Source organism: Rousettus aegyptiacus, unplaced genomic scaffold (assembly GCF_014176215.1).
Source record: "Rousettus aegyptiacus isolate mRouAeg1 unplaced genomic scaffold, mRouAeg1.p scaffold_m13_p_9, whole genome shotgun sequence".
In the NCBI taxonomy this organism is placed as follows: domain Eukaryota; kingdom Metazoa; phylum Chordata; class Mammalia; order Chiroptera; family Pteropodidae; genus Rousettus; species Rousettus aegyptiacus.
Window position 1 is genome coordinate 37,287,720 of NW_023416312.1, and position 23,085 is coordinate 37,310,804.

The 23,085-nt window shown below is 38.9% G+C and overlaps 1 protein-coding gene and 1 pseudogene across 12 annotated transcripts in view; one reads left to right on the forward strand and one right to left on the reverse strand.

Moving 5' to 3' along the window:
* Window positions 1-23,085, forward strand: part of MTMR8 (myotubularin related protein 8) — a 162,683-nt gene that overhangs the window by 42,008 nt on the left and 97,590 nt on the right. For 3 of the 12 annotated variants that reach the window (XM_036226713.1, XM_036226707.1, XM_036226708.1), the window contains 3 exons: window positions 1,953-2,062; window positions 14,412-16,997; window positions 18,472-22,231. In XM_036226713.1, the coding sequence (XP_036082606.1) occupies window positions 1,953-1,964 (12 nt within the window). In that variant the 3' untranslated portion in view covers window positions 1,965-2,062; window positions 14,412-16,997; window positions 18,472-22,231. Of the gene's footprint in view, window positions 1-1,952; window positions 2,685-13,030; window positions 16,998-18,471; window positions 22,232-23,085 lie in introns of those variants that run through there. The other 9 variants (XM_036226703.1, XM_036226704.1, XM_016123413.2 and 6 more) reach the window with 5 other exon arrangements.
* On the reverse strand, window positions 7,332-9,131 carry LOC118607792 (annotated as a pseudogene).

Genomic DNA, 23,085 nt, shown 5'->3' on the forward strand with positions numbered 1-23,085 from the left:
AGACATTTTCTAGAATAGCTTTTAAAAATTAATTGGCCTTGAAGTTCTTAGACTTTTTTTCTGGAGCTTCTCAGCTATAAAGATTTTTGAACTTTTACATGTTTCACAGCGTAAAGACCTTTCATCTGAGAAAACATTTGTTAGTGATAGTAAGCTCAAAATTATTATTTGAGTTCTTCAGATCACATATCCTCATAGCTGCCATATCCTTCAATTTCTTAAGCAGGTATAGCAATAAAACAAAAGCACTAAATCTCTCTCTCTCTTTCCTTATACTACTATTACTTAAGATACTTGTTCTAAAAAACAGTGAAATTCTGTCCATTCCAGAATGTACCCTATCTGATTTAACTTCTTTGTAAAAGGGTAAGATTTAAAACTGTTTAGAATAAGGCATTGAGATTGATAAACCCTGTTATTTCATCATCTTCCCAATCTGCTCTATTATGTCCTCAACTATTGCAGTTGAATGCCATGGCCAACAGAGTGGCTGGGAAGGGGTATGAAAATGAAGACAACTTTGCCAACATTTGCTTCAGGTTCATGGGCATTGAGAATATCCATGTGATGCAGAGCAGCCTGTAGAAACTCTTGGAAGGTATAGGGATTTTACCTTGGTTAGGCCAGAGGCCATAGCTTTGCCTTATTATATATGCAAAAAGCATGCCTTATTTGGTATGAAACATAAAAGCAACCAGGTGAACAGAGTTAATAGGTGATAAGGTTTTTGACTATAATATGAATCCAGCTTACATAGTACTGAATTGTAGCAGTGTTGATTTGGCAGTGGAACTAATGTGCAGTTTCATAACTCAGTGGAATACTCTGAGTTTAGTTTCTGTGGAAATAATTTCTATAGAGTTACAGAAAGTGGTGTTCAAGGGTAGGTAGGTCAACATAAGTATAAATGAATTTAGGATTTATCGTATCATCCACAAGGTAAGAAATCACCTCACTTAATCTACTGTAAGGAGTCAGTCTGATTTCATTACTGTGCTGATAAAGGGGATGAGTTCAGACTTCAAAAGAATGAAGCTGACATCAGACAATTGGGCTTATCCATCATCACTGTAAAATAGTTGGGGTCAATGTAGGGGCAAGGCGAGACTGGGGCCTTATAAGAAGGACTCATGAGTCTAGAACATTTTTCCCAAAGTTACCACCCAGGTTTCTGTGATATGGTATGTCAACTCAGGAAGAGAGAATGAAAACCTGCTTTTCCCTGTTTTTCCTCTCTTTTCTTCAATTTTGTACTTATGTTGCAGGCCAGGACCTCTCCCTTACATGACCCTATATAAGGTCATGTTTCTTCAATCTTCATCCTTTATAGGACATTAGTGCTCCTCTTCCTTAGGTCTCTTCCTCCTTTCTTTTTTGTCCCAGAATGTTTTACAAGATTATAGAACAGGACTTTTCACAGATTTTTGAGGAAAATAATTGTCCTCTGCTGGCTAAGCAGTGAAAAGTCCAGGAAACTTATGCTACACACACACACACACACACACACACACAGACACGCGCGCGCGCGTGTGTGTAGTTTTCAATCTGTTGAGACTGTACAGGGCTGCAGGGGGCAGATGTGGGTATGGGAGTACAGACAGATGTTAAGGGCCTGCAGAGATAGGAAGAATGGGTAGAATTAGGATCAGATGTGTTTTCTAATCAGAGGAGATGTGTTTTCCTGTGGAGGCTGACTCAGTCTTCTGGCCCTTTTCAGAGATTTCTGTGGGCTCAGGGGTGGGTTCTTCAACTCAAGAAAGCAGAGACCTGAGCTGGAAGATATGGTAGGCTCTAGCCCATCCCTGAGTCACTATGTGGTTTCCAACTAATCATTTAACTGCTCTGTGCCTCAGCTTCCTCGTTTACAAATTTAGGGCCCACTTAGTCCCCTTTCTTGGTGAATAAACTGAGGTGGTTGTTAATATCAATCTCTGCTTCCTTTTCTACCCTAGTTTGTGACTTGAAAACTCCAAAAATGAGTGAATTTCTAAGCGGCCTGGAGAGCTCAGGGTGGCTGAAACATATTAAAACTATTATGGATGCTGGAATTCTCATTGCAAAGGTAATAATCAGGACTTTTAAGAACTTGCACTAACTTTAATTATGGGATTTCTTGAGGTGTAGTAGTGAATCATGGTGGGAAGAATATTGAAAAGAAGCCTAGTTTCTAAATTCAGCTCTGCTACTAATTCACTGTGCACCTTGGCAAATCTCATCCCTTCTCTGGGCCTCAGTTTCTTCATCTGTAAAACAAGGTAGTTGGACTAGAGTGTCATTTTATAATTTGGGGGGGGCCCACAGAACTCTTTGGAAATATGATTCTCCCCCTAGAAAAATGTACATGGCTGGCTACATGTGCAGAAAATGGACCTTCATACCCCAGATTAAAACCTCTTAGATGATTTCTAATGGTTCTTCCAGCTCAAATACTCTGTTGTATTTTTGTGATGATTCTAAGGTATCAAGTGGAAGTATGAATGGGTGTAAAATAAATGCAGAGATTGTGTATCTATGGGTATTCAGAGCTCTGAGTATTAAGCAGACATTTTTAACTTCTTTCTATAGGTCTGCCTCTGAATGCAATCCAGGCAGGCTTCATCACTCAGTCCTGGTGACTCACTTATTTTCTGACCTCCAGAACCTTGGCCTCTGTATCATTTGTTAGGTGATGAAAAAGAAGAAGTTGAGAGTATACATTTTATTGTTTTGAAGTTTTGAAAAAAAAAAATATATATTCCTACATGACAGCTCTCCCTCTTCATCTCACTCCTGTTATGTGAAAGAAGTAAAGGAGAGAATGACGTTTTACTCCTCTGCTGTCATTTTCTACCTTAAATATCCATCCATAATACTTTTTCACTTTCCTAGTTTTGTTGCCTACATTTTTTAAATTATATGTTATTAATGTTACTATGTTACCCCCTTGATTGTTTCAAGCCCACTATTCTAACCATTCTTCATATTGTTCCTTTTTCATATGTCCTATATCCATACATCTATATTTCCTCTCTGAAGCTGACTTTATCAGACAAAGAGAGTAAGGATGGAGAGGAGGGATCAATTTAATAGACAGTGCAATCTTATAAATATTTTTGATTTAAAACGAGTGGATGAAAAAGAGAGGTTTGGGATTTCACAATTATCCTTTGCTCCCCATTTCATTTCTACCGCCACCTTACCCCAAGCTTGAAAACTCAGTCAGCCTTGAATTCTCTCTCTTTTCCTCCAGCTGGCAATTGCCTACTCCTATCAGCTGTACCTCAGATGTCATTCTTTTCTTTTTTTTTAACATTTATTTCTTTTTCTTTTTTCACTTTTTATTTTTTTTTATTTCATTTAAATTTATTTTTCAATTTGAGTTGATAGAAATGTTTCTCAAATCTATCATTTCACTTCATTTGGACACCTAAGGAAAATATAGTTGCTACTTTCAGGCCTCAGACACTACCTGAGATGTCTGGTTAACTGAGAAGTTAAAAAGGTTGGGAAACTTTTTTCCAGATATCTCTAACTCTTGTATCACCTGCAACCTAACTATCCTTCTAGGAATATCATTTCTTTTGTACCTTCTACTATAAAGGTTACTTATTTTCCCACAACCTATGAATCACAGGGCCCATAGAAGGTATAGTATTCCCCTTACTCCTTAAAAAATTCCTTCTTCCTGTCATGTCTATTTTACTTAGCTATACTTCTGTACCTCTCTTAGTTACTCTCTCTTCTCCATTAAGGACTTTGGGGATATCCTTACTACCTTTCTCTCCATCCTAATTCTTCCTTTCCTCCCAGGAGATTTGAATGTCCTGATACAATCTATTGACCACTCAGTGCTGATAGTTCTTTGAGCTTTTATACTCCAATTCTCACACTCACATTCTTATACCAGCTAGCCTGTTCCTCTGTCCCATGAAGACCTATACACTTTTAACTACTCTTTTTCCACCTTTTCCCCTATTCTTTACTCTCCATCCAAGACCTAGTGGTATAACACCTCATCTGTACCACCTTGCCCGTTATCCTTCCACTTTACCTGCCCTGTTAATCCTAGTCGTTCTCTATGTTCTCTGCTCTTACACCCTGATGACTAAACATTGCTACAAAGAAATAAATCCCATAGCTATGTTAATTGGTATTGTATAGGCTTATGTTCCATAATCTTAGCTGTAGTCCTGTAGTCTTAGGGCCACTTAGCAGTCATTTTGTGTCCCTGGTTGGGTACCAATTCTGTTCCACCAAGTAGCTATTCCTAATTTGTACCTGCTTTCAAGCTGGCTACACCACTGTTACTCCCCTCTCTATAAGTACATATTCAAAAATGTCTTCTTCTTCATGGAAAAATTAGGCTCATCTCTCATCTTCCACTAACTGTCATGACCAGCTTTTTCTTTTTTTTTAATTTTTCCTGGATTTATTGAAATATATTAGATAATTAGTTTCTCATATTTACATTGTACAATTCAATGGTTTTTTTTTAATTATAGGTGGCATACAATAATGTACCAGTTTCAGTTGTACAACCTAGTAATCAGAGATCCACATAACTCGCAAAGTGATCATCCCACTAATTCTAGAACCCCCTGCCACCTTATATATTTATTACAGTATTAATCATCTTCCCCATGCTACACTCTACATCTCCAGGTCTATTCTGCAACTATCCATTTGTACCTCTTAATCCCTTTGCCTTTATTTCCCACCCTGCAACCTCCTTCCAATCTAGCAACCCTCAAAGTATTCTCTGTAACTATGAGTCTATTACTGCTTTTTTTTGTTGTCATTTGTTCCATAGATTCCACATGTACACGAAATCATGTGATACTTGTCCCTCTCTATCCTTCCCATTTCATTCAGTGTAAATACCCTCTAGGTCCATCAAGGCAATATCTTTCACCATCCCCTTTTAGTCTGTATCTTTTAATCTGAAGTGAGTCTCTTGTAGGCAGCATGCCGGAGCCCGCCAGCAGAGATCGAACAGCACCTGAAAGAGAGGGGTGAAGACTAAGAAAAAAAAAGAGAAAACGAAAGGTTTCTTCGGGAGGGCATACAGTCTCACTGCTGCCGCCCCGAGTTTATTTAGCACAGCATATTTATACTCTACAAAGCTGTGAGAAACAAACACCCACAAGTATGTAACTAATTGCTGATATTCACTCAGGAAACTTTGTAGCTGTCTTAACATACTCTTTCCCATGGTCAAAGAACCTTCATTTTCTCTCCCCCAAGGCCAGGTGCACCTCCTCCTGAGCCAGCAGACTGCACGGCTTGCCAATTTTGCAAAACTCCCAGCTTTACTGGCAGTTTAATTCTGCCTCAAAACGGCTCCCGACGTCTCCCCCTTTTTTATTTTATAAATGCCACAGCTTTCCTAGCTATGGCGCCGAAAGACTGTGCCTGTCTTAGGTGACCCTCCACAGGTCTGGGCCTTACCCGTCATTGGCACATGAAAGTCTTGCAATCATACCCTGTCTTAGGTTGGTCCTAGCCCTGAAGGATTCTTACCCGTCTTTGACTACCAGCCTCTGCAAATGGAAGATGCAACATATAACTGGCTCAAACCTGAGCCTGGAGCCTGAGACCATGCATTTCTGCCCGGATCTTCAGCAGGGAATTGAAGAAGTATTTAATCAAAGGAGGAAGCAGACATAGGCCTATAGTTATGCCAAGGTCCAAGGCTAAAACTGAAACAAGCAAATGACCCAAAGAGACCAGGATGGTAAAAAGCTTTTCAGATGTTGTAAAAATTTTGAAGCCTCTTAAGCTGCATCAAACTGAAGGGGTCCCGCATCCTCCAGTCCCTGAATTTCTCTATGCAGTTGTATTAAATCTAAGGACATGTTAGCATCATGCCAGACACCTTGGAGATGAGAGCGCACTCTGTCCCATCCTAGCTGACTTTCGTTATACATTTTTGAGGTAACACAAATCCACTGATATGCTGCATGGCATTTCAGATGAGAACTTACGTTTGGACCTTGGATTTCATCTCCTAAATACATAACTAAACTGTATAATGCATCAAGCTTCTGTTCTAACTTGTTATCAATATTTTCCTGGGTCCCTAAAGCCATCGTAACATTTTTAGACAAATTATTAACATAATGAGCAGTTTGAACGGTTTGAGAGAAAGCAACAGCAGCAGCAGCAGTAGCAGCAGGGGCTATAAGCGACACGAGGGCAGTAATTCCAGCAATGATCAACCTTATCATTCTTTTCTGCCTACTCAAATCTTTATTGATTTCTTCTAACACCTGTAGTCCTTGCTCAGCATATCAAGGCCCCGACGCATTTACAGGTAACATTACAAAAGAGGGTTGATGAAAGACCATTATAGTAGTTCCTTCTGGAACAAAAGAAATGCAGTTAGTTAATTTGCAATCATAACATGTAACATTGAAATTTCTTCCATTCATAGTCACATTAATTTTACCAACTATTAACACATGTGGTGGAGCTACACATGAAGTTACATTCGTGCGTGCTATCCGAGGGGTCTATCTTGCAGGGCACAGCTCTCCCATCGCTGCACCCAACTTCCACACATAAATTTGAAGAAACCCCTCATCAGTCCACCATAGTCCCACTGTCCAGCTAGTACATAGTCCATGTCCTCCTATCCACCGTGTCATATGTCCCCAATCTCCCCCAGACCAGTCTAAGATGTACCGATCTGTTCCAGACACATTATACCTGGTAGGAGCAGGGACATAAGCATCTTTTCTACAGAATGGATTGATTGGAGAGCCCCTCCTCCCCGCAAGGAGGAAAAGACTGGGGAGAAGGTAGAGGCGAGTCCACTTGCTTTCCTTTTGGGTGATGAAATCTGAAAAACAGAAGTCTCGCTTCTGAACTCCTTCTTAATAGAGTGGCATTGTCCACAGTCAGACATCCTGTGACTGTCCTATTCTTTGAAAAACAGATAGGCAGACCAATCCCCGATCCTGTATAATTTTAACTTCTTTCTTCTCTTTTATGGCCTTTGCCCATTGCTGGTTGGTCTAGCAATCGCGTATTATTCACCTTTACCACAATCTCTGGACCTTCCCAAATAGAAGGGTGCAGGATGGGTGGATCAGGTACATAGGCCCAATACAGTTCTCATTCAACCAGAGGGCCCAGCATCATCACCATCATCAGGAGTAATCTCTGGAGGGGGAGAGATCCCCGTGAACTGGACCAATCTTTCTGGAAGCCACCTGGCATTTTCAGCATCCTGTGGAAAAACACAAACATGCCCTCGTCCCCATATTAACACCAGGTTGGGGCCATTCCATGCACCTGTGAGGGGGTCCTTCTGCCTCACCTGTGCATAGGTGGTCTGAGTCTTTGGATGCCAGAAATGCTCAACAGTGGAGAGTCTTTGAGCATCCACAGTTAAAAAATTTAAAATAAAAGAGCATGATTTAAACTGTTCTGTGAGGAGGTAGGGTACAGCTCCCCCTTTTCTTTTTGCTGAATTTTATTCAGCATCACTGAGAACACAGTGGCCTGAGTGTCTCCTAGTCTTTGGTTTCTTGATGGTCTCAGACCAAACAAAGAAAAACAAGCAACAAACAAATCACAATCCAAGAAGCAGTAAATGAGCCTAATAACCCATGAATTTGTGGAATAGGATGTAAGTCTTCAATACTATTGACCATGCTTTGTAGCACTGTGATCCCCTGTAATTCAGGAAGCTGTCTTTGAAAAGTCAGCAGTATGGGTTTGCAAATCTGCAATTAAACCTGAAGCATTACTATACCCCAAAATATGCTGTCTTACTTTATCCTATTCAAACATACTTTCATTATATAATACAGGAGTTATACAAAAAGAAGTAGTATTCCAATTACATTTAAGTTGGATACGTATCTGCAAATTAACAATTTCATCTCCTAACAATATAACTGCTTGCTGTAAATCTGCTACTTGACTTTGCAATACAGAGTTAATTTGTCTTTGAGAAGTCCATAAATGTTTAGCATCCTTATGCCAAGTTCTAACATGATCAGCAGTCTGTACAGATTGATGCAGAGCTACTCCAGCCACGGCAGCAGCAGCAGTAATGGTGATGATACCCATAACAGTGATCAGCATGCCAAGGAATCTTTGAGCTCTTCTTTTAACAGGGTCCATCAGCTGCTGCAATATCATAGTGGCAGGAGAGTCCTGCCAGGGTCGAGACAATCTAACCAGCATCTATATCCAGTTCTAGCTCTGAGAATATATAAGCTTTTATATAACTTGTTAAAAGAAATAGAAGATTTAATACAAGTGTCAAAAGAACAGTATTTACACGAAACATAACCTAAAGTTTTATTCCACTTCACCTTGCCCTTCATAATGATATAGGGGAGCCGAACACAGGCTCGAACACAGTGAAGGACATTTTTAAATCCTTCTATACTTCATAAAAACAAGTGATCTACCCTAGCATTCTGTTCAGAAGTCTGCAAAATTATCAACTATACTCGAGCACCTAGCTGTAAACAGTGCTCTCCAGCTCCTCCTATGCAAATTGGCATCCCTTCCGTTTTTACTGTATAGCTCTCAATCACTCTCCCTTCTTCTTCAGGCCTGAGAGGCCCTCTAGTATCATAAGGTCTAAGCATCTAGTTAGACATACGCCCAATATGAATAATTTCCTGTCTCAGCTTGTACCCCTCTTACCTGTGCTGTAATCAGGGCTGTCATTCATTGAAAGGAACAGAGTAGTTCGAGTTATCTCTTGCCCCGACTTAGTGACTACCTGCCGCTTCTCTCCGCTCATGGAGCCTGACATTCTTGGCTCAGATCCAAAGCTTCTCTGTTCTTGTAGAGATAAAAGCTAAACCTCAGCCCCATTTCAGTACCTCAGCAGGCACCCGATCTCTTGTTAGATCCTTGCAGTATCCTGGTTGCTGCAAAGGCTCACTGGCCTGTTTCACCCAATGTCGATGAGCCTCTGTGCTGCCTTGTTCAACTTGATGTCAAAAATTTAAAGTATATAAAGCTCTATTAAGCCTTTTTCTTGAGGCATTTCATACCTCACCCCCCGATTGCTTGCGCAGAGAACACAAAAGAGAGAACACAAAACAGACACTCAGACAAGGACAATTACTGGGGTGTAGGTGGGCCTAGGGAAGTTTGCCACCTACCACCTAGACAAGACCAAAGACAATAAACAGACTTTGACAACAGAGCACAGGAGGCGGCGTCCCGCAGCCTGGCCGTGGTCCGGGAGATATGACTGTGCCCAGTATCTCCACAGACCCCTGGTGAACGGTCAACAGAAACAGGAACAGAAAGGTACCTTAAAAAGCATTGAATTTTGTAATTTAGTCATTACTTTTCTCATCTCCAATACAAAATCATGTTATTTTCACTGTTGACTCCATGCTAAAATGACCTAAGTTTTAGACTAATTCGCTAATAAAAGAAAAAGGAAATCATTAATAGTTTTTAAATTTTAAGTTAGAGAAAACCTTTATCACACAATAATGAAACCTGAGCAATGTAAGTTTGTGACTATAAGAGTGTCTTTTAATAATACAGTATTTAAAATTCCTTTTCCACCAGCAGCGTTAGTTCCCGAGGACTCTTCAATGCTGTGGGCCCTTCTAAAGTAGAGAACAAGTTAGTAAAAGCACATGTGAGGAAGTGAGGGAAGGATGGAGCCAATTAATATTGTCTACTAATTTTTGACAATCATTAAAAGTATTGAGAGCATCCTGCCTAATTCCTATTTTCTGAGGGGTAATTTTTTATTGCTAAGTTTTATGTCCTAAATATTGATAAGGAACAGATTCTTGTATTTCCTTTGGAGCTATCTCGAGCCCATACTTTTCCAGAGAAGTTTTTCCAAATGAAAACATATTTTCTAATATTTCTCTTTTTATGCCCAAAAGGAATATCATCCATGTAGTGATACACAAGTCCCCGAGGGAATTTTTTCCTCACTTCTTGAAAAGGTATATTTACAAATGCTAGGCACATGGTAGGACTATTAAGCACGCCTTGGGGTAACACTTTCCATTGATATCGCTGAGTAGGCTGAGCATTATTTAAAGTAGGAATAGTCAATGCAAACCTTTCTCTATCCTGAAGCTGTAAAGGCATAGTATAAAAACAATCTTTTAAATCTATAATCTTTAAAACCCAATTTCGGGGAGATTAATGTGGGGTTAGGGAGCCCAGTTTGCAAAGTTCCCATAGACTGAATAACAGCATTGTTTGTTCTTACACCTGTTAACACTGTCCATTTTCTTCACATCTTGTTTATAACAAAAACTGGTGAGTTCCATGAAGAAGAGGAGGATTCAGTATGATTACTGGCCAATTGTACATCTACTAGTTGCTGTAACACTTCAAATTTCTCTTTTGTTAGAGGCCTGTTCCCTACCAGGGGGCTTTGTGTACACTACTTTTCCTTCTTCCTTATTCTCTCCCTTGCAGCCTTTTCGAAAATGTGCTAGTTTTCCACATTGATAACATTTCATTCGAGAACTTTGAAACCCTTTCTGTAAAGCTCCTGCTAACAAAGTAGCTTGATGTGTTAAAGAGCCAACATCATGACAAGCTTTAATATATTCTTCTAAAGGTGTCCCCTTTGACACTCAGCATTTGCATTTTTATAAGCTAGAGATTATAAGAGTAATTCTTGGACTTCAGGAAGAGCCACCGCCCTGACAATGACCATGCATAACCGAGATAAAACATCAGTATAACTCTCCCCATGACTCTGAACAAACTAGCTTAGCTGGCAGAGTGGAGGGTTTAGCTTTACTTTCTTCCCAAGCCGCCAGGGCGTCCGGCATGCAGCCTGGCCCCTTCCCCTTTACTGTGAGGGAATCTAAGGTCTGTCCCCTTATCTTGTCCCTTTCATACCTAGGATCTAAGCTATCTCTAATTAAAGTACATAAACCAAAGATATCTACAGGCACTTTGCCAGGTCCATGAAAATCATAATTATCTTGTAGTTTTTCTCCTACCTTTTTCAATGTTTCTAAATTTACTGTTCCCTCCTCAGGGAACCAAGGACAAACCTTCTCTAAACATTCTAAAAAATTACACAATTGTTGATGCCCTACCTTAGCTCCTCTGACTCGGAGCATATTCTTAACATTATGTACAAAAAGCAGCCAGCTATTTCCATTACCCATTTTTCTTTTAATAAGTCGACTTTTCTCTTATTTCTTTGTATTTACAAAACTCCTGGACTGTTCCACCGTACTCACCTTTGCCGCTTATTCGGCTTTATACTCGGGGGCCCAGCTTTTTCTGCGGTGGCAGTCTCAACCTCAACATTCATAAACGTTCCATCCTAGTTTTCAGCTCCCTATTCGGGCGCCACTTGCCAGAGCCAGCCAGATAGAGTCGAACAGCACCTGAAAGAGGGGGTGAAGCCTAAGGGAAAAAAAGAAGACAGGAAAGCACTTCGGGAGGGCATACAATCTCACTGCTGCAGCCCCGAGTTTATTTAGCACAGCATGTTTATACTCTACAAAGCCCATGAGAAATAAACACCCACAAGGATGTAATTAATTGATGATATTCACTCAGGAAACTTTGTAGCTATCTTAACATACTCTTTCCCATGGTCAAAGAACCTTCAGTTTCTCTCCACCAAGGCCAGGTGTACCTCCTCCCAAGCCAGCAGACTGCATAGCTTGCCAACTTTGCAAAAGTCTCAGCTTTACTGGCAGTTTAATTCTGCCTCAAAAGGGCTCCCGACAGCAGCTTATGTAGGGGTCTTGTTTTCTTATCCATTCAGCCAGTATATCTTTTGGTTGGAGCACTTAATTATTTTCCATTTGAGGTATTTGTTGATAGGAATGTTGCTATTACCATTTTTTTTATTCCTGTTTTGATGCACGTATTTTCTTCTTAAAGAAGTCCCTCCAAAATTTCTCGTAATACTGGCTAGGTGTTGATAAATTCTTTTAGATTATTTTTATCTAGGAAGCTCATTATATGTCCTTAAACTCTAAATGATAGCTTTGCTGGATAAAGTATTCTTTGTTGTAGATCCTGGGTTGTCATCACTTTGAATATTTTGTGCCAAGCCCTTCTGCCCTGTATAGTTTCTTTTGAGAAATCAGCTGCCAGTCTTGTGGGTACTCACTTATAACTAATTGCTTTTTTCTTGCTACTTTTAAGATTCTCTCTTTGTATTTAACCTTTGACATTTTATTGTGATGTGTCTTAATGTGGGCCTCCTTTGGTTCCTCTTTTCTTTCGACAATCTGAGGTTACTGGGGTTGTATGTTTACTTCGTTCACCGGGTTACATTATTTCTTCAAATAGCTCTTCAAAGTCTTGTTTTCCTTCAGGTACCTCTATGAAATGAATATTTTTACACTTAATAGTGTCCCACAGGCTCCTTACATTATTATTATTATTATTATAGTCTTGGCTTCTTTTTTCTTGCCATTCTGATTGAGTGCCCTTGGCTCCCCCATCCTCTATATTGTTGGTTCAATTCTCTTCTTTATCTACTCTGGTTTTTTCCATCTAATATACTCTTCATCTCAGATGATGTGTTCTTCATTTCTGACCATTTCTCTTTTATAGTTTCCATTTCCATTTTTATGTTTTTTATCCCTTTGTAAAAGTTCTCACTGAATGCATCTATACTTCCCCTAAGTTTATTGAGCATCTTTATAACCAGGTGTTTTGAACTCTGCATCCATTAGATTGCTTGACTTCATTCTTGCTGGATCTCTGTTCTGTTCTCTCATGTGGTTTCTGTTTCTTTGTCTTCTCATTTTGGCTGACTTTCTGCATCTGTTTCTATGTACTAAGCAAAGCTCTTAAGTCTCCCGCTCTTACCAGCGTGGGTTTGTTTAGTATGTGATCAGTAGCACAGTCCTTAGAGGGGTTAAGCTGCAGGACAAGGTTAGCCTCAGCCTGTACCACTCCCAGTCTACCTGTTAAGATTCAGCAAGCAATCCACAGATGCAGTGCATATAGTTGCCTCAAAAGGCCACACCAGAAACCGAGGCCAGCTGATAGTAGTGTGAGTCTTGGCTCTGCTCAGCAAGTAGCACCTGACTCGCCAAGGATATACCTGTATGTGGCTTGGGACAGGCCGTGTGTTGGGAAAGGTGGAGTTTCAGGGAATCTTCCTGGTGGAGCGACTCTGTTTTCCAGTTTGATGATGTGTCAACTTTGGCGGTGCTGCATCAACACACTGGGAAGGGATAGGGTTCAACAGAGGAACAGTGGATACTGCCGGCACTTCTATCCAGGAGAGACCCTAGCCACTGGCCCTCACTCCAAAAACTCATGTTCCCCTGTAAATCCCTGGTGCCCTCCTCACAGCCGAACTGGCAGTGCTGCTCAGAGTGAGCAGGTTCATCACTGTGAAAGTTTGCTCATGGACACAGCCCCTTTAAGAGGTGCCTGCAGCTGCCACTGCTATGGCCTCCGTCCCACTCAGCTGCTGGGGACCGGGCAGCCTCATGTCCTCACCTTGTCCTACCTCTTCCCATTGCAGGGTGATTTCTTATTTCTCTCCCTAGTTGTAGGGCTTTTCACCTAGATCTCAGGCGACTTTCCTTGCTGTTTGCTCTGTGATTCTGTCACAACTTTGAATTGCTTGCAAGAGGGATGACCAAAGCCTCTATCATCTGTATAATAAATTAATTTCATTCTCCTTCCTCACCTGAGGAAATGCTACTCTTAAAGGCTCAGGATTTCCTGGCTCCTTCAAAAGGATATAGTTACTATACATTACACTATAGCAGCAGTTGTTTCACTGTGTTGTATTTATTTGTTTACATTTGCTCACTCTAGTTTATGAACTCCATGAAGGCAGAAACTGAGTTGTCTTTGTATCTATAATATCTAACCACATATTTGCACAGAGAGATAGGATACATTAAGTGTTAGAATGAATAAATGAAGGCTCCATATATATCAATTGTTAAATTGCCAAGACTAGGTAACTGCCCAGACCTTTACATCATTCCGAAAGTACTGAAACTGACCTAAGACAGATAACCCTCTCTATCTTATGTCCAAAGGATTTAGATTAGTAAGACTAAATGTCTACAGACTCCAGAGGAATTCATTGCCATGTCTGGGGCTGGAATGCAGAACTGTCCTATATGTGTTTTGGGGGAGAATTATTATTCTTGCCCACCCCTCTCTCTGAGAGTTGATTCTTGTCTTCTTCAGAGGTTTAGTGAATTTGGAACTCTCTTTTCTTTTTACCCTGACTCATGTATTGTTTGATTTTATTCTCCTGTTAGGTAAACTCTCCTTCTCCTGTTGCATACCTTTATTTTCTTTTTCATTACCCACAGAGATACCAATATTATGAGAAAAAAAAAATATAGTCCAGTAAGACCAAGTTCTCTGTATTGTAGGGATGGCATTTGGCATCCCTATTTATTAACCCAACATACTATGCAAAATGTGTTGATGCTACTTTTTGCCTCTTGTCTTCACAGACAGTGAAGGGAGAAAAGGCCAGTGTTTTAGTCCACTGTTCTGATGGGTGGGACCGCACAGCACAAGTCTAATCTGTGGCTAGCATTCTCCTAGATCCATTTTACAGGACATTCAAAGGTCTCATGGTAAGAGAGCAAGCAATAGTGTTTTACTTTGTATGAGTGATAGATTGTGGATAAATCAAAAAGAACTTTCAGCCAACTCGTTTTCTATAAGAAAGTGTTCCAAATCTACAAAAGTAGCCCTGTTTTTCAATTTAGCTTCTTTCTACTAAATTAGGCATTTACAATCTATATACTTTCTGTTGTACATTCAACATAGTTTCTTACCTATCAGAAGGTAAGTTGTATTGATAGATATAATAAAATGCTGTAAAGGGTAGGAGAAACTCAAAAAGTTTGCAAAGCAGAGTGGTTGGATGACTATCAAAGACTGTCTCATGAATTCATCATCTTCAACATGTCCGCCATTTGGATGTCGGACTCATGATTATTTTTTGATACTGAATCCAAAGCTTCTTAGTTGATCTTCCTAAAAAAAGAACACATCAGAGTTTCACCTCATTTTTTGGAAATGCTTTTTTTTTAAGTGGTTGAAAATAGGTTTGTACCAAGATTCGTTCTTGTTACAAACCCAAGCACTGATTTTTGGAGATCTACTTCTTGATAGGTTGAATTTAATATCATGTTTATTAGGTTCGCATTTAGCTATGGCTCAAATGGCTTGTCACACATCATGTAAAAGCTAAAAGAAATCCAGAAATCCGACACTGGATACAAGTCCAGAATAATTTCTCCTGAGAGCATTTGAAATTTGAAGGCAGCCTGTACAGGCCTTTAAAGGAAATGCAAATTACTTACTTAGTTATCATTTGGAACATTTATTTATTATCAACCCATCTCAAACTTGTACAACGTCCATTTCAGGAAAGTGTTTTGATATTTTTATATGTATGGTTAATTCATTTTATGATGCCTAATGCAAACTTTTCTTTTTGTATAAAAATGAAGATTATGATAGAGAAGGAATGGATATCCATGGGCCACAAGTTCTCCCTAAGGTGAAAATATCCTCACTTTAAAAGAGATGGTCATTAGGGTGAGGTTTATCAAAACCCAATATATTCCTGTGTATGAAGGAACAGTGAATTAAACACGGTATACATCTCTTTTCATCAGGAAACAAGTATTCCAGACACTATGTTTGGGTACTAGTGTTACAAAGGTATATCTCTTCCTTCAAAGTGTGCAGATGATTATTTCAAGTTGTTAAATGTTTCGGGGAAGAACAAGGCATCACAGGACACAGAGGATAAAGTGCTTAACTCTGCTTGAAGAAGTCAGGATAGATGTCCAGGAATAGGCAGCATTTAAAGATAAAATTTTGGGGATGGATAGGAGTTTGCTAGACAGAATAGCAGGATGAGGAGGGCATTCAGGCAGAGGGAATAATACACAAGACACTCAACCTTTTAACCTTTTGTAAGGAAAAAGAGAGATGCTTTTTTCTGTTCTTTAGTAAGGAAGGGGTGGTGCTAGGGCTTGCATTTATCTAGTGTGTGCTATGAGCCTAACGGCCTCACTGAGGCTTTAGCTATGTTATCAGAACAATCCATGAATATTTACCAAATACCTAACAATGTGCTGTATACTATATCAGACACTGAGCCAGTACCAAAGACACATAAAATGTTTTATTCTCAGGGAAGTTATAATTCAGGTCATATTTTCTTCCATTGATGTACATCTATTTAATTTCATTTGGTTGCCACCCTCTCGCAATTTGGGTCCATCTATTCATTCTTCCTTTATCAACAAACATTGGGCCAGACTGTATGCCAGGTTTTAAGAAGACTGTGTTGACTCAGATATGGTCACTGAAAATCAATGATGACAGTATATTATAATAAGTGCTAAGACAAAAGTAAACATAAACAAAAGAACCTAACCCATACTGGGACAAAGAAGGCTACCTGGAATTAATGGCACCTTAGAACATTAAAGAACATAAGGTTAAAGATTTGAGACAGTGAGCGTTTGGTAGAATAGTCTCCTGAGGAGAAAACGAGCAAAAACTACAGTTCACATGAAAAGACTAGCATGAGCTATTACTAAGAACACCTCTTCCATGAGGACTGGATGGAAAGACAGGCAGTGAAGGAACTAAGCGTGTGAGTGTCAGAGGCAGCAGTTAGATATTTTTACTTGATGGCCTTGGTCTTTTCCAGTGAGTGATACTATAAACACAAGTTTCAAAAAAGTTAGGGATTTGAGACGATAGCTTAAAATTTGCAACAGCTGTAAGGATGATGGGAAAACAGTGTCAAGGACATACATAAAGATTATTTGAGAGCAATTAAATTCTAACTGAATATGGAGACTTAATTTTATTTTTTATTTTTCCCCTCTTTAATTCCCCCCAACACACTTCCACCCCTGACCTACGGATGTTGCTGTTTTCCTTTAAGAACTGGATCTCTGAAGGCGGAGCGTCTCTTCCCACACCCAGGTGCAGCATGCACCCGGAGCCTGGTGCACTCAGTGGGACCTGGCGCACCTGGGGTATGGTTTGTGGCTCCACCCGAGGTGCGAACCCAGGACCTTCTGTGTGTAAAGCAGATGTGCTAACCACTACACTATAGAGCCATCCCTGGAGACTTAATTTTAAATGGCATCAGTTTGCATGGTTTTATAATATTCTCAGACAGCATCCATCAGTCAGGATCTGTGAGCAGAGAACATAGCTTTTTCAGTTCATCTGTAGTTGGATTTTGAAGGAGAATAATGACAAGAAAGATCAGAAAGTTAGAGAAAATGGAGAGAGAGTGGTTGATGGGGCAGACCATAGAGTATAGGTTGGATAAGTACAAAAGGGAAGGAATCTGGCAGGTTGAGAGGCTCAGAGATGAGGACTGGAGGAGCCTTTGGAAATATAAAATATGGTGGTCAGAGTAGGATATTGAGATTAAAATTTCTAAGTGGAGTAGAAACCTCTAGGTAACTTCAAGAACCAGCTTATGGTCATGGATATGGGAGACTGATAGTAGAGTAGAGGTAAAGATCCATGAAGATAATTGGATTTGAGTTAGTTAAGGAACCCTCTAAGCCAGTGTAGGTTATCTGCATTGACCTCAAATTTGACTTAAGACAGGAGTCAGAATCTTCAGAAAGCTTGGGGAAGTGACCCAGAGATTGGTAGGAGACAACACTGGGGAAGGGCAAGTTGGTATCAGGTAAATAACGTGACCCATAATGGAAGTGGTTTGAAGAGTGAAAGAAATAATAGAAAACTGTTAGGAGTAAAGAGGAAGCTGATCCCATCTATGCCCTGTTTTATGGTTATGATATTTGGAGAGTAGAATGGTGGGCATTTTCCATTTGATTTGGGCCCCAGGAAGAAGTGGTGTCCTTGGTGAGGCATATTTTTGTTAAATCATAAGGTAGAACATACAATGTAGAAGCTGAGGATGCTGTTTTTGTTTCCAGTAGAATAGGGTTTCCAATGGATGGTAAGAGTTGGTAAAGATGGCATCATGGGAGAGGCATTAAACAATTCTAGGATGAGGTTTGTTCATTTAGTGAATGTTTATTAAACACTTATTTTGTGTTAAGAACCGTACAGTAAACAACATAGATATAGTTCTTACCCAGAGTTAAAAGTGGCTATTTAAATTTAAATTTAAATTAAGTACTACAGTTAAAAATTCGGTTCCTAAATCACACAAGCTGCATTTTAAGTGCTTAATAGTTAGTGACTACCATATTGGACAACAGATATATGGAACATTCTATCATTGCAGAAAGTTCTATTGTAGAGAGGGTATAAGAGGAGTTAGAATAGATGATCAAAGGGTTTACAGTCTGAATGATGGTGAAGGATGACAGTGGCTAATAGATCTGTTGAGATTAACAAGTATTGAATTCCGGGTGGCCTTTTAGCATGAGGTGTTTATTTGCTAATGCCAACAAGGACCAAAGGTGATCTTGTTATAGACTGTTCCAAACAGTGTAATCCCTGATGTTAACTCTTGTCTTTCTTTGCCTTATTTGCATCTCTCAGGTGTGGCCATCTCAACGGGGACTCTAAAGAAGTATCTCCTGTCTTCACTCAGTTCCTAGACTGTATCTGGCAGTTAATGGAACAATTTCCTTGTGCCTTTGAGTTTAATGAAATCTTCCTGCTGGAGATCCATGATCATGTTTTTTCCTGCCAGTTTGGGAACTTCTTTGGAAACTGCCAGAAGGATCGGGAAGATATAAGGTAAATTCAGTTCGTGAGAAAATATTGAATAGGGAGAGGGGGTCAGTGCAAACAGAATGTACCCACCATCCTGAATTTTGAACAGCAGTTTAGGAAAGGGAAGGAATGACAACAGTAAAAAGAACTTTTGAAGCATAAAGCACTCGGTGTTCATGTGGGAATTACTCAGAACCTCAGATTCCTAATTGGTAAAACAGATACTAATACCTACATTTTGGAGCTATCATGAAGAACCAATAAAAAATGGATGTGCAAGGACTTTGTAAAAATCAATTACCGTGTAGGACTGAGTAGTTATTATCTGCAGGCTTTCATCACTTGAATCAGAGACCACAGAATGGCAGCTCATAATCCAAATAAACCTGGCTCAACCGATACGCTTTGTTCAGTCCGTGGAGTATTTTTTAAACTATGAATTAGTTGTCGACATTTTAATATCAGGTTATTTCACATAAAAATATAGTTATTTCAGGATTTTGTCCTAAATAGAAAAACGATTTTGCCAAGATATTCTGAAACATCAAAAGCTCTCGCAACACTGGACCTGTTTTCTCATGGCCATAATCAGCTAGAGCTGAATAGTAGATGTTCAGCTTGGATGAGGCACTCACTCTTGTTTGTTTGCCACAGCTCTCATCACTCCCTATAGTTTATTCTCAGCCAATTTCTAATGTTATCTTCTCAGTTCCTGTAGATGGTTGAATTTGTATCTGACTTAAACTCTAACATCCCCACAATATCCAAAGCATAAATACTTTTTGAGGTTGACGCGATAGAGTTGCTGTTAGCAGTGTTCTTGTTTTAGAGATAAAGAAATAGATAGGGAAGTAGCTATCTCACAACTCATTCTTCGTTCACAGCTATTGGTTGAATAGCAGTTAGCTCAAGTTCTCAGGCCCTTCTATGACATATCCTGGATGAAATCACCTCTCTGTCTCTTTCTTTTACAACCAGACCTTTCTTACCCTCTCCCCAAATGCTTTTAGACACATTCATTCTGTCTAGGCATTAAACCTAGGATCTTTTCCAAATTCCTTTTCCACCTCTTAAAATGAGGCTAATATATCCTAGACCTGTTCCCCATACAAATCTAAATCTCCATGTAAAAGTACAAAAGTTGAGAATTTTAACACATTAAAATAGTGATTACTTAAACTAAACAGAAGTATCATTCATTCATGAAAGGAAAAGCATTGGCTCTAGAATCAGACCTGGGTTCAGATTTTGACTGTGTTACCTATACTAGCAATATGATCTTTAGCAAATTAATTATCTCATTTTCATTACTAATTTGGGGATAAAATATCATAAAATTTAACAAGGTATTTTAAGTAGAGTCTAGAACAGTGTTTGACACATAGTAAATACTCGATAAATATTAGTTATCTTACCTCTGCAAGATTTTTCTTTTTTAACTAACAACAAATGAGAGACAGATATACAGGTCCTTTGACTTCACTGGAATGGTCTGAGGTTTAGAAAAGGTAAAAGACTACAATTTTAGGTCCTACCACCCATACTACTCCTCTTCGTTCTCTTCCTTGAAACAATGTGTGCAAATGACCTTCCCATGCATGATTACACAGGAGTTCTTGTTGGGGACCAGTGGGGACTGATGCTTTTTGAGGTATTAACTAAGGGGCTATACTTTGCTTGGTGAGCAAGGTTCAGTGGTCTCAACAAACACATGAGAATTAGTCTTACGATATAAATATCACAGTCTTTAGCTGCCCACCTAGGATAACTCACAAATATTTTCCAATATAAATTATCAATTGTCTTTCTCTGTCTTATACTTTCTGAGAGGAAGAGAAGCTGGCTTGACATAAAATGAAATATAGAAAAAACAGAAATTCACCCTCTAGGCTGTCTGTTAACTTACCAGAATTTTAAAAACAATTCCAGATTTTCAAAAAATGGAAAGATGATAAGTTCATAGAATCCTAGATTCATAATAGACCTTAGGGGTCATATTATATGAATGAGAAGACAGGCCCAGAAAAAGCTAGGGTTATTACTAAGATCACATAGCTACTCCACAGCAGAAGGCTTATTAGCATCTCCAGCTCTTCAGTGTAGAACTGTTTAATTTCTGATTCATTTTAAAAATGGATAAATTGAAGCCAGATAATTCATTATACTATCAATGCTTATAAGCCACTTATTTCCATTTTCTTTCTATCATATCTTGTTGCTTTGTCTTGAGTTGGGTTATTTGTTAGTAAAATTTGGCTGATTATCAAGTTCAGCAGGACTATTGAGATTACTTGCTTGCTGCTTTTAATTTTTTGGCTTGTTTTTCTTTTTCAACAGAGTCTATGAGAAAACTCTTTCTTGGTTCAGAGGAAACCAGATTTCAGGAACCCCTCTATAAAGGCTTCACTATGTATGGGTTTCTCAGTCCTAGTACTGTGCCCTACAACATTCAGTAAGTTCTTAGGCTGTTCCTTCCTTTCTTACAGGAAGCTCTAGGACCTCAGCTGCTTCGCCTCTCCTTATATAACTGTCATCATCTCCATAAGCCTAACTGTGGAGTATGACACTCTCTCCAGATCACCCATTCCTTGCTGCATCTGAAAACAAGACCATACTCCTTTCAGGTTTCGGGGTTTGCTTAGGGAAATAAATGGAAAATAATAGTTTATTCATAGTAGTACAACAAGTCAGGATGTAGGTTGCTTCATTCCTCTTTCTCTTTCTTTATATCTTCCTCTTCTTTCCCATCCTTTTCCACAACATAGAGAAGAAAAGACAGAAATAGAAAGTGTTGGTATTTTTTGTTATACTTTTACAAAAGAGTATAAATACAGGTTGCTGTTCTCACTGACCTCAACTTAATGAAGTACAAGACAGAACATAATATGTTTATTAGCTCAAATAGTTTATTTAGCATATTCCTTAGGATTTTGTATATATAAGATCATGTTATTTCTGAATACAGATTTTTTATTTCTTCCTTTCCAATGTGGATACCGTTTATTTTTTCTGCAAAATAGCCCTCTTTAGAACTTCCCAGAGTATTTTTTTTAATTTCATATGACTTCTTTGATGACTTGATTGGTTAAGCATGTGTTGCTTAATTTGCACATACTTGTGAATTCTCCACTATTCCTTTTGTTATTGTAATTGATTTCTAACTTTATTCCATTGTGGTCAGAATACATACTTTAAATTTTAAAATTTATAAAGACTGTTTTAAAACCTTACATGTTATGTCCTGGAGAATGATATCTATTTTTCACATGATGTGTAATCATTTAAGAAGAGTATGTGCTCTGCTGTGGTTAGGTATAGTGTTCTAAAAATATCTCTTAGTTTAGTGAGTATTAATAATGTTCAAGTCCTCCATTATCATTTTTAAATGTATTTTTAATTAATTATTTTTTGGTGACATTGATTAACAAAATCCAGTAAGATTTAGGTATACAATTCAATAATAAAGCTTATATATATTGCGTTGTGTTCTTCTCCCATAGTTAGATTTCTTTCTGTCATCACATATTTGACCCCTTTTACCTCACATACCACCCTGCTCCCCTACCCTCTAGTAACCACTAGTCTATGGTCCATGTCCGTGAGTCTGTTTGTTCGTCCTGTTCGCTTTGCTTTTAGGTTTATATCCCACATATAGATGACATCACGTGGTTTTTTTCTGTCTGGCTTATTTTACTTAGCAATATTATCTCAAGGTCCATGCATATCATTGCAAATAGCAGTATTTCATCTCTTCTTATGGCTGAGTAACATTCGATTGTATATAGGTACCACAGCTTTTTTATCCAGTCATTAATCATAGGACATTTTGATTGCTTCCATGTCCTGGCCAATGTGAATAATGCTGCTATGAATATCGGTGTGCAAATATCTTTCTGGATATGAGTTTTCAAGTCTTTGGGGTAAATACCTAGTAGAGGGATTGCTGCATCATATGGTAGATCAATTCTTAGTTTTTTGAGGACCCTCCATACTGTTTTCCACACTGGCTGTACCAGTTTACAGTCCCACCAGCAGTGTGTGAGGGTTCCTTGTTCTCCATATCCTCTCCAACACTTATTACTTGACCTGTTGATAATAGCTATTCTAACAGGTGTGAGATGGTATTGCATTATGGTTTTGATTAGCATTTCGCTAAGAGCTAGCGATATTCAGCATCTTTTCATATGTATGTTGGCTATTTGTATTTCTTCTTGGGTGAAGGATCTGTTCAGGTTCTCTGCCCATTTTTTGACTGGATTGTTTGTTGTTGTTACTGAATTGTGTGACTTCTTTACACATGTTGGATGTTAGGCCCTTATCGGAGGCGTTCCTTGCAAATATATTTTGAGACATTATTACTTAGACTTTCCAACTTTGACATGATAATTAATAAATGTTTTCTTTTGGTAATTGCATAATTTCTTTTAAATATTTATA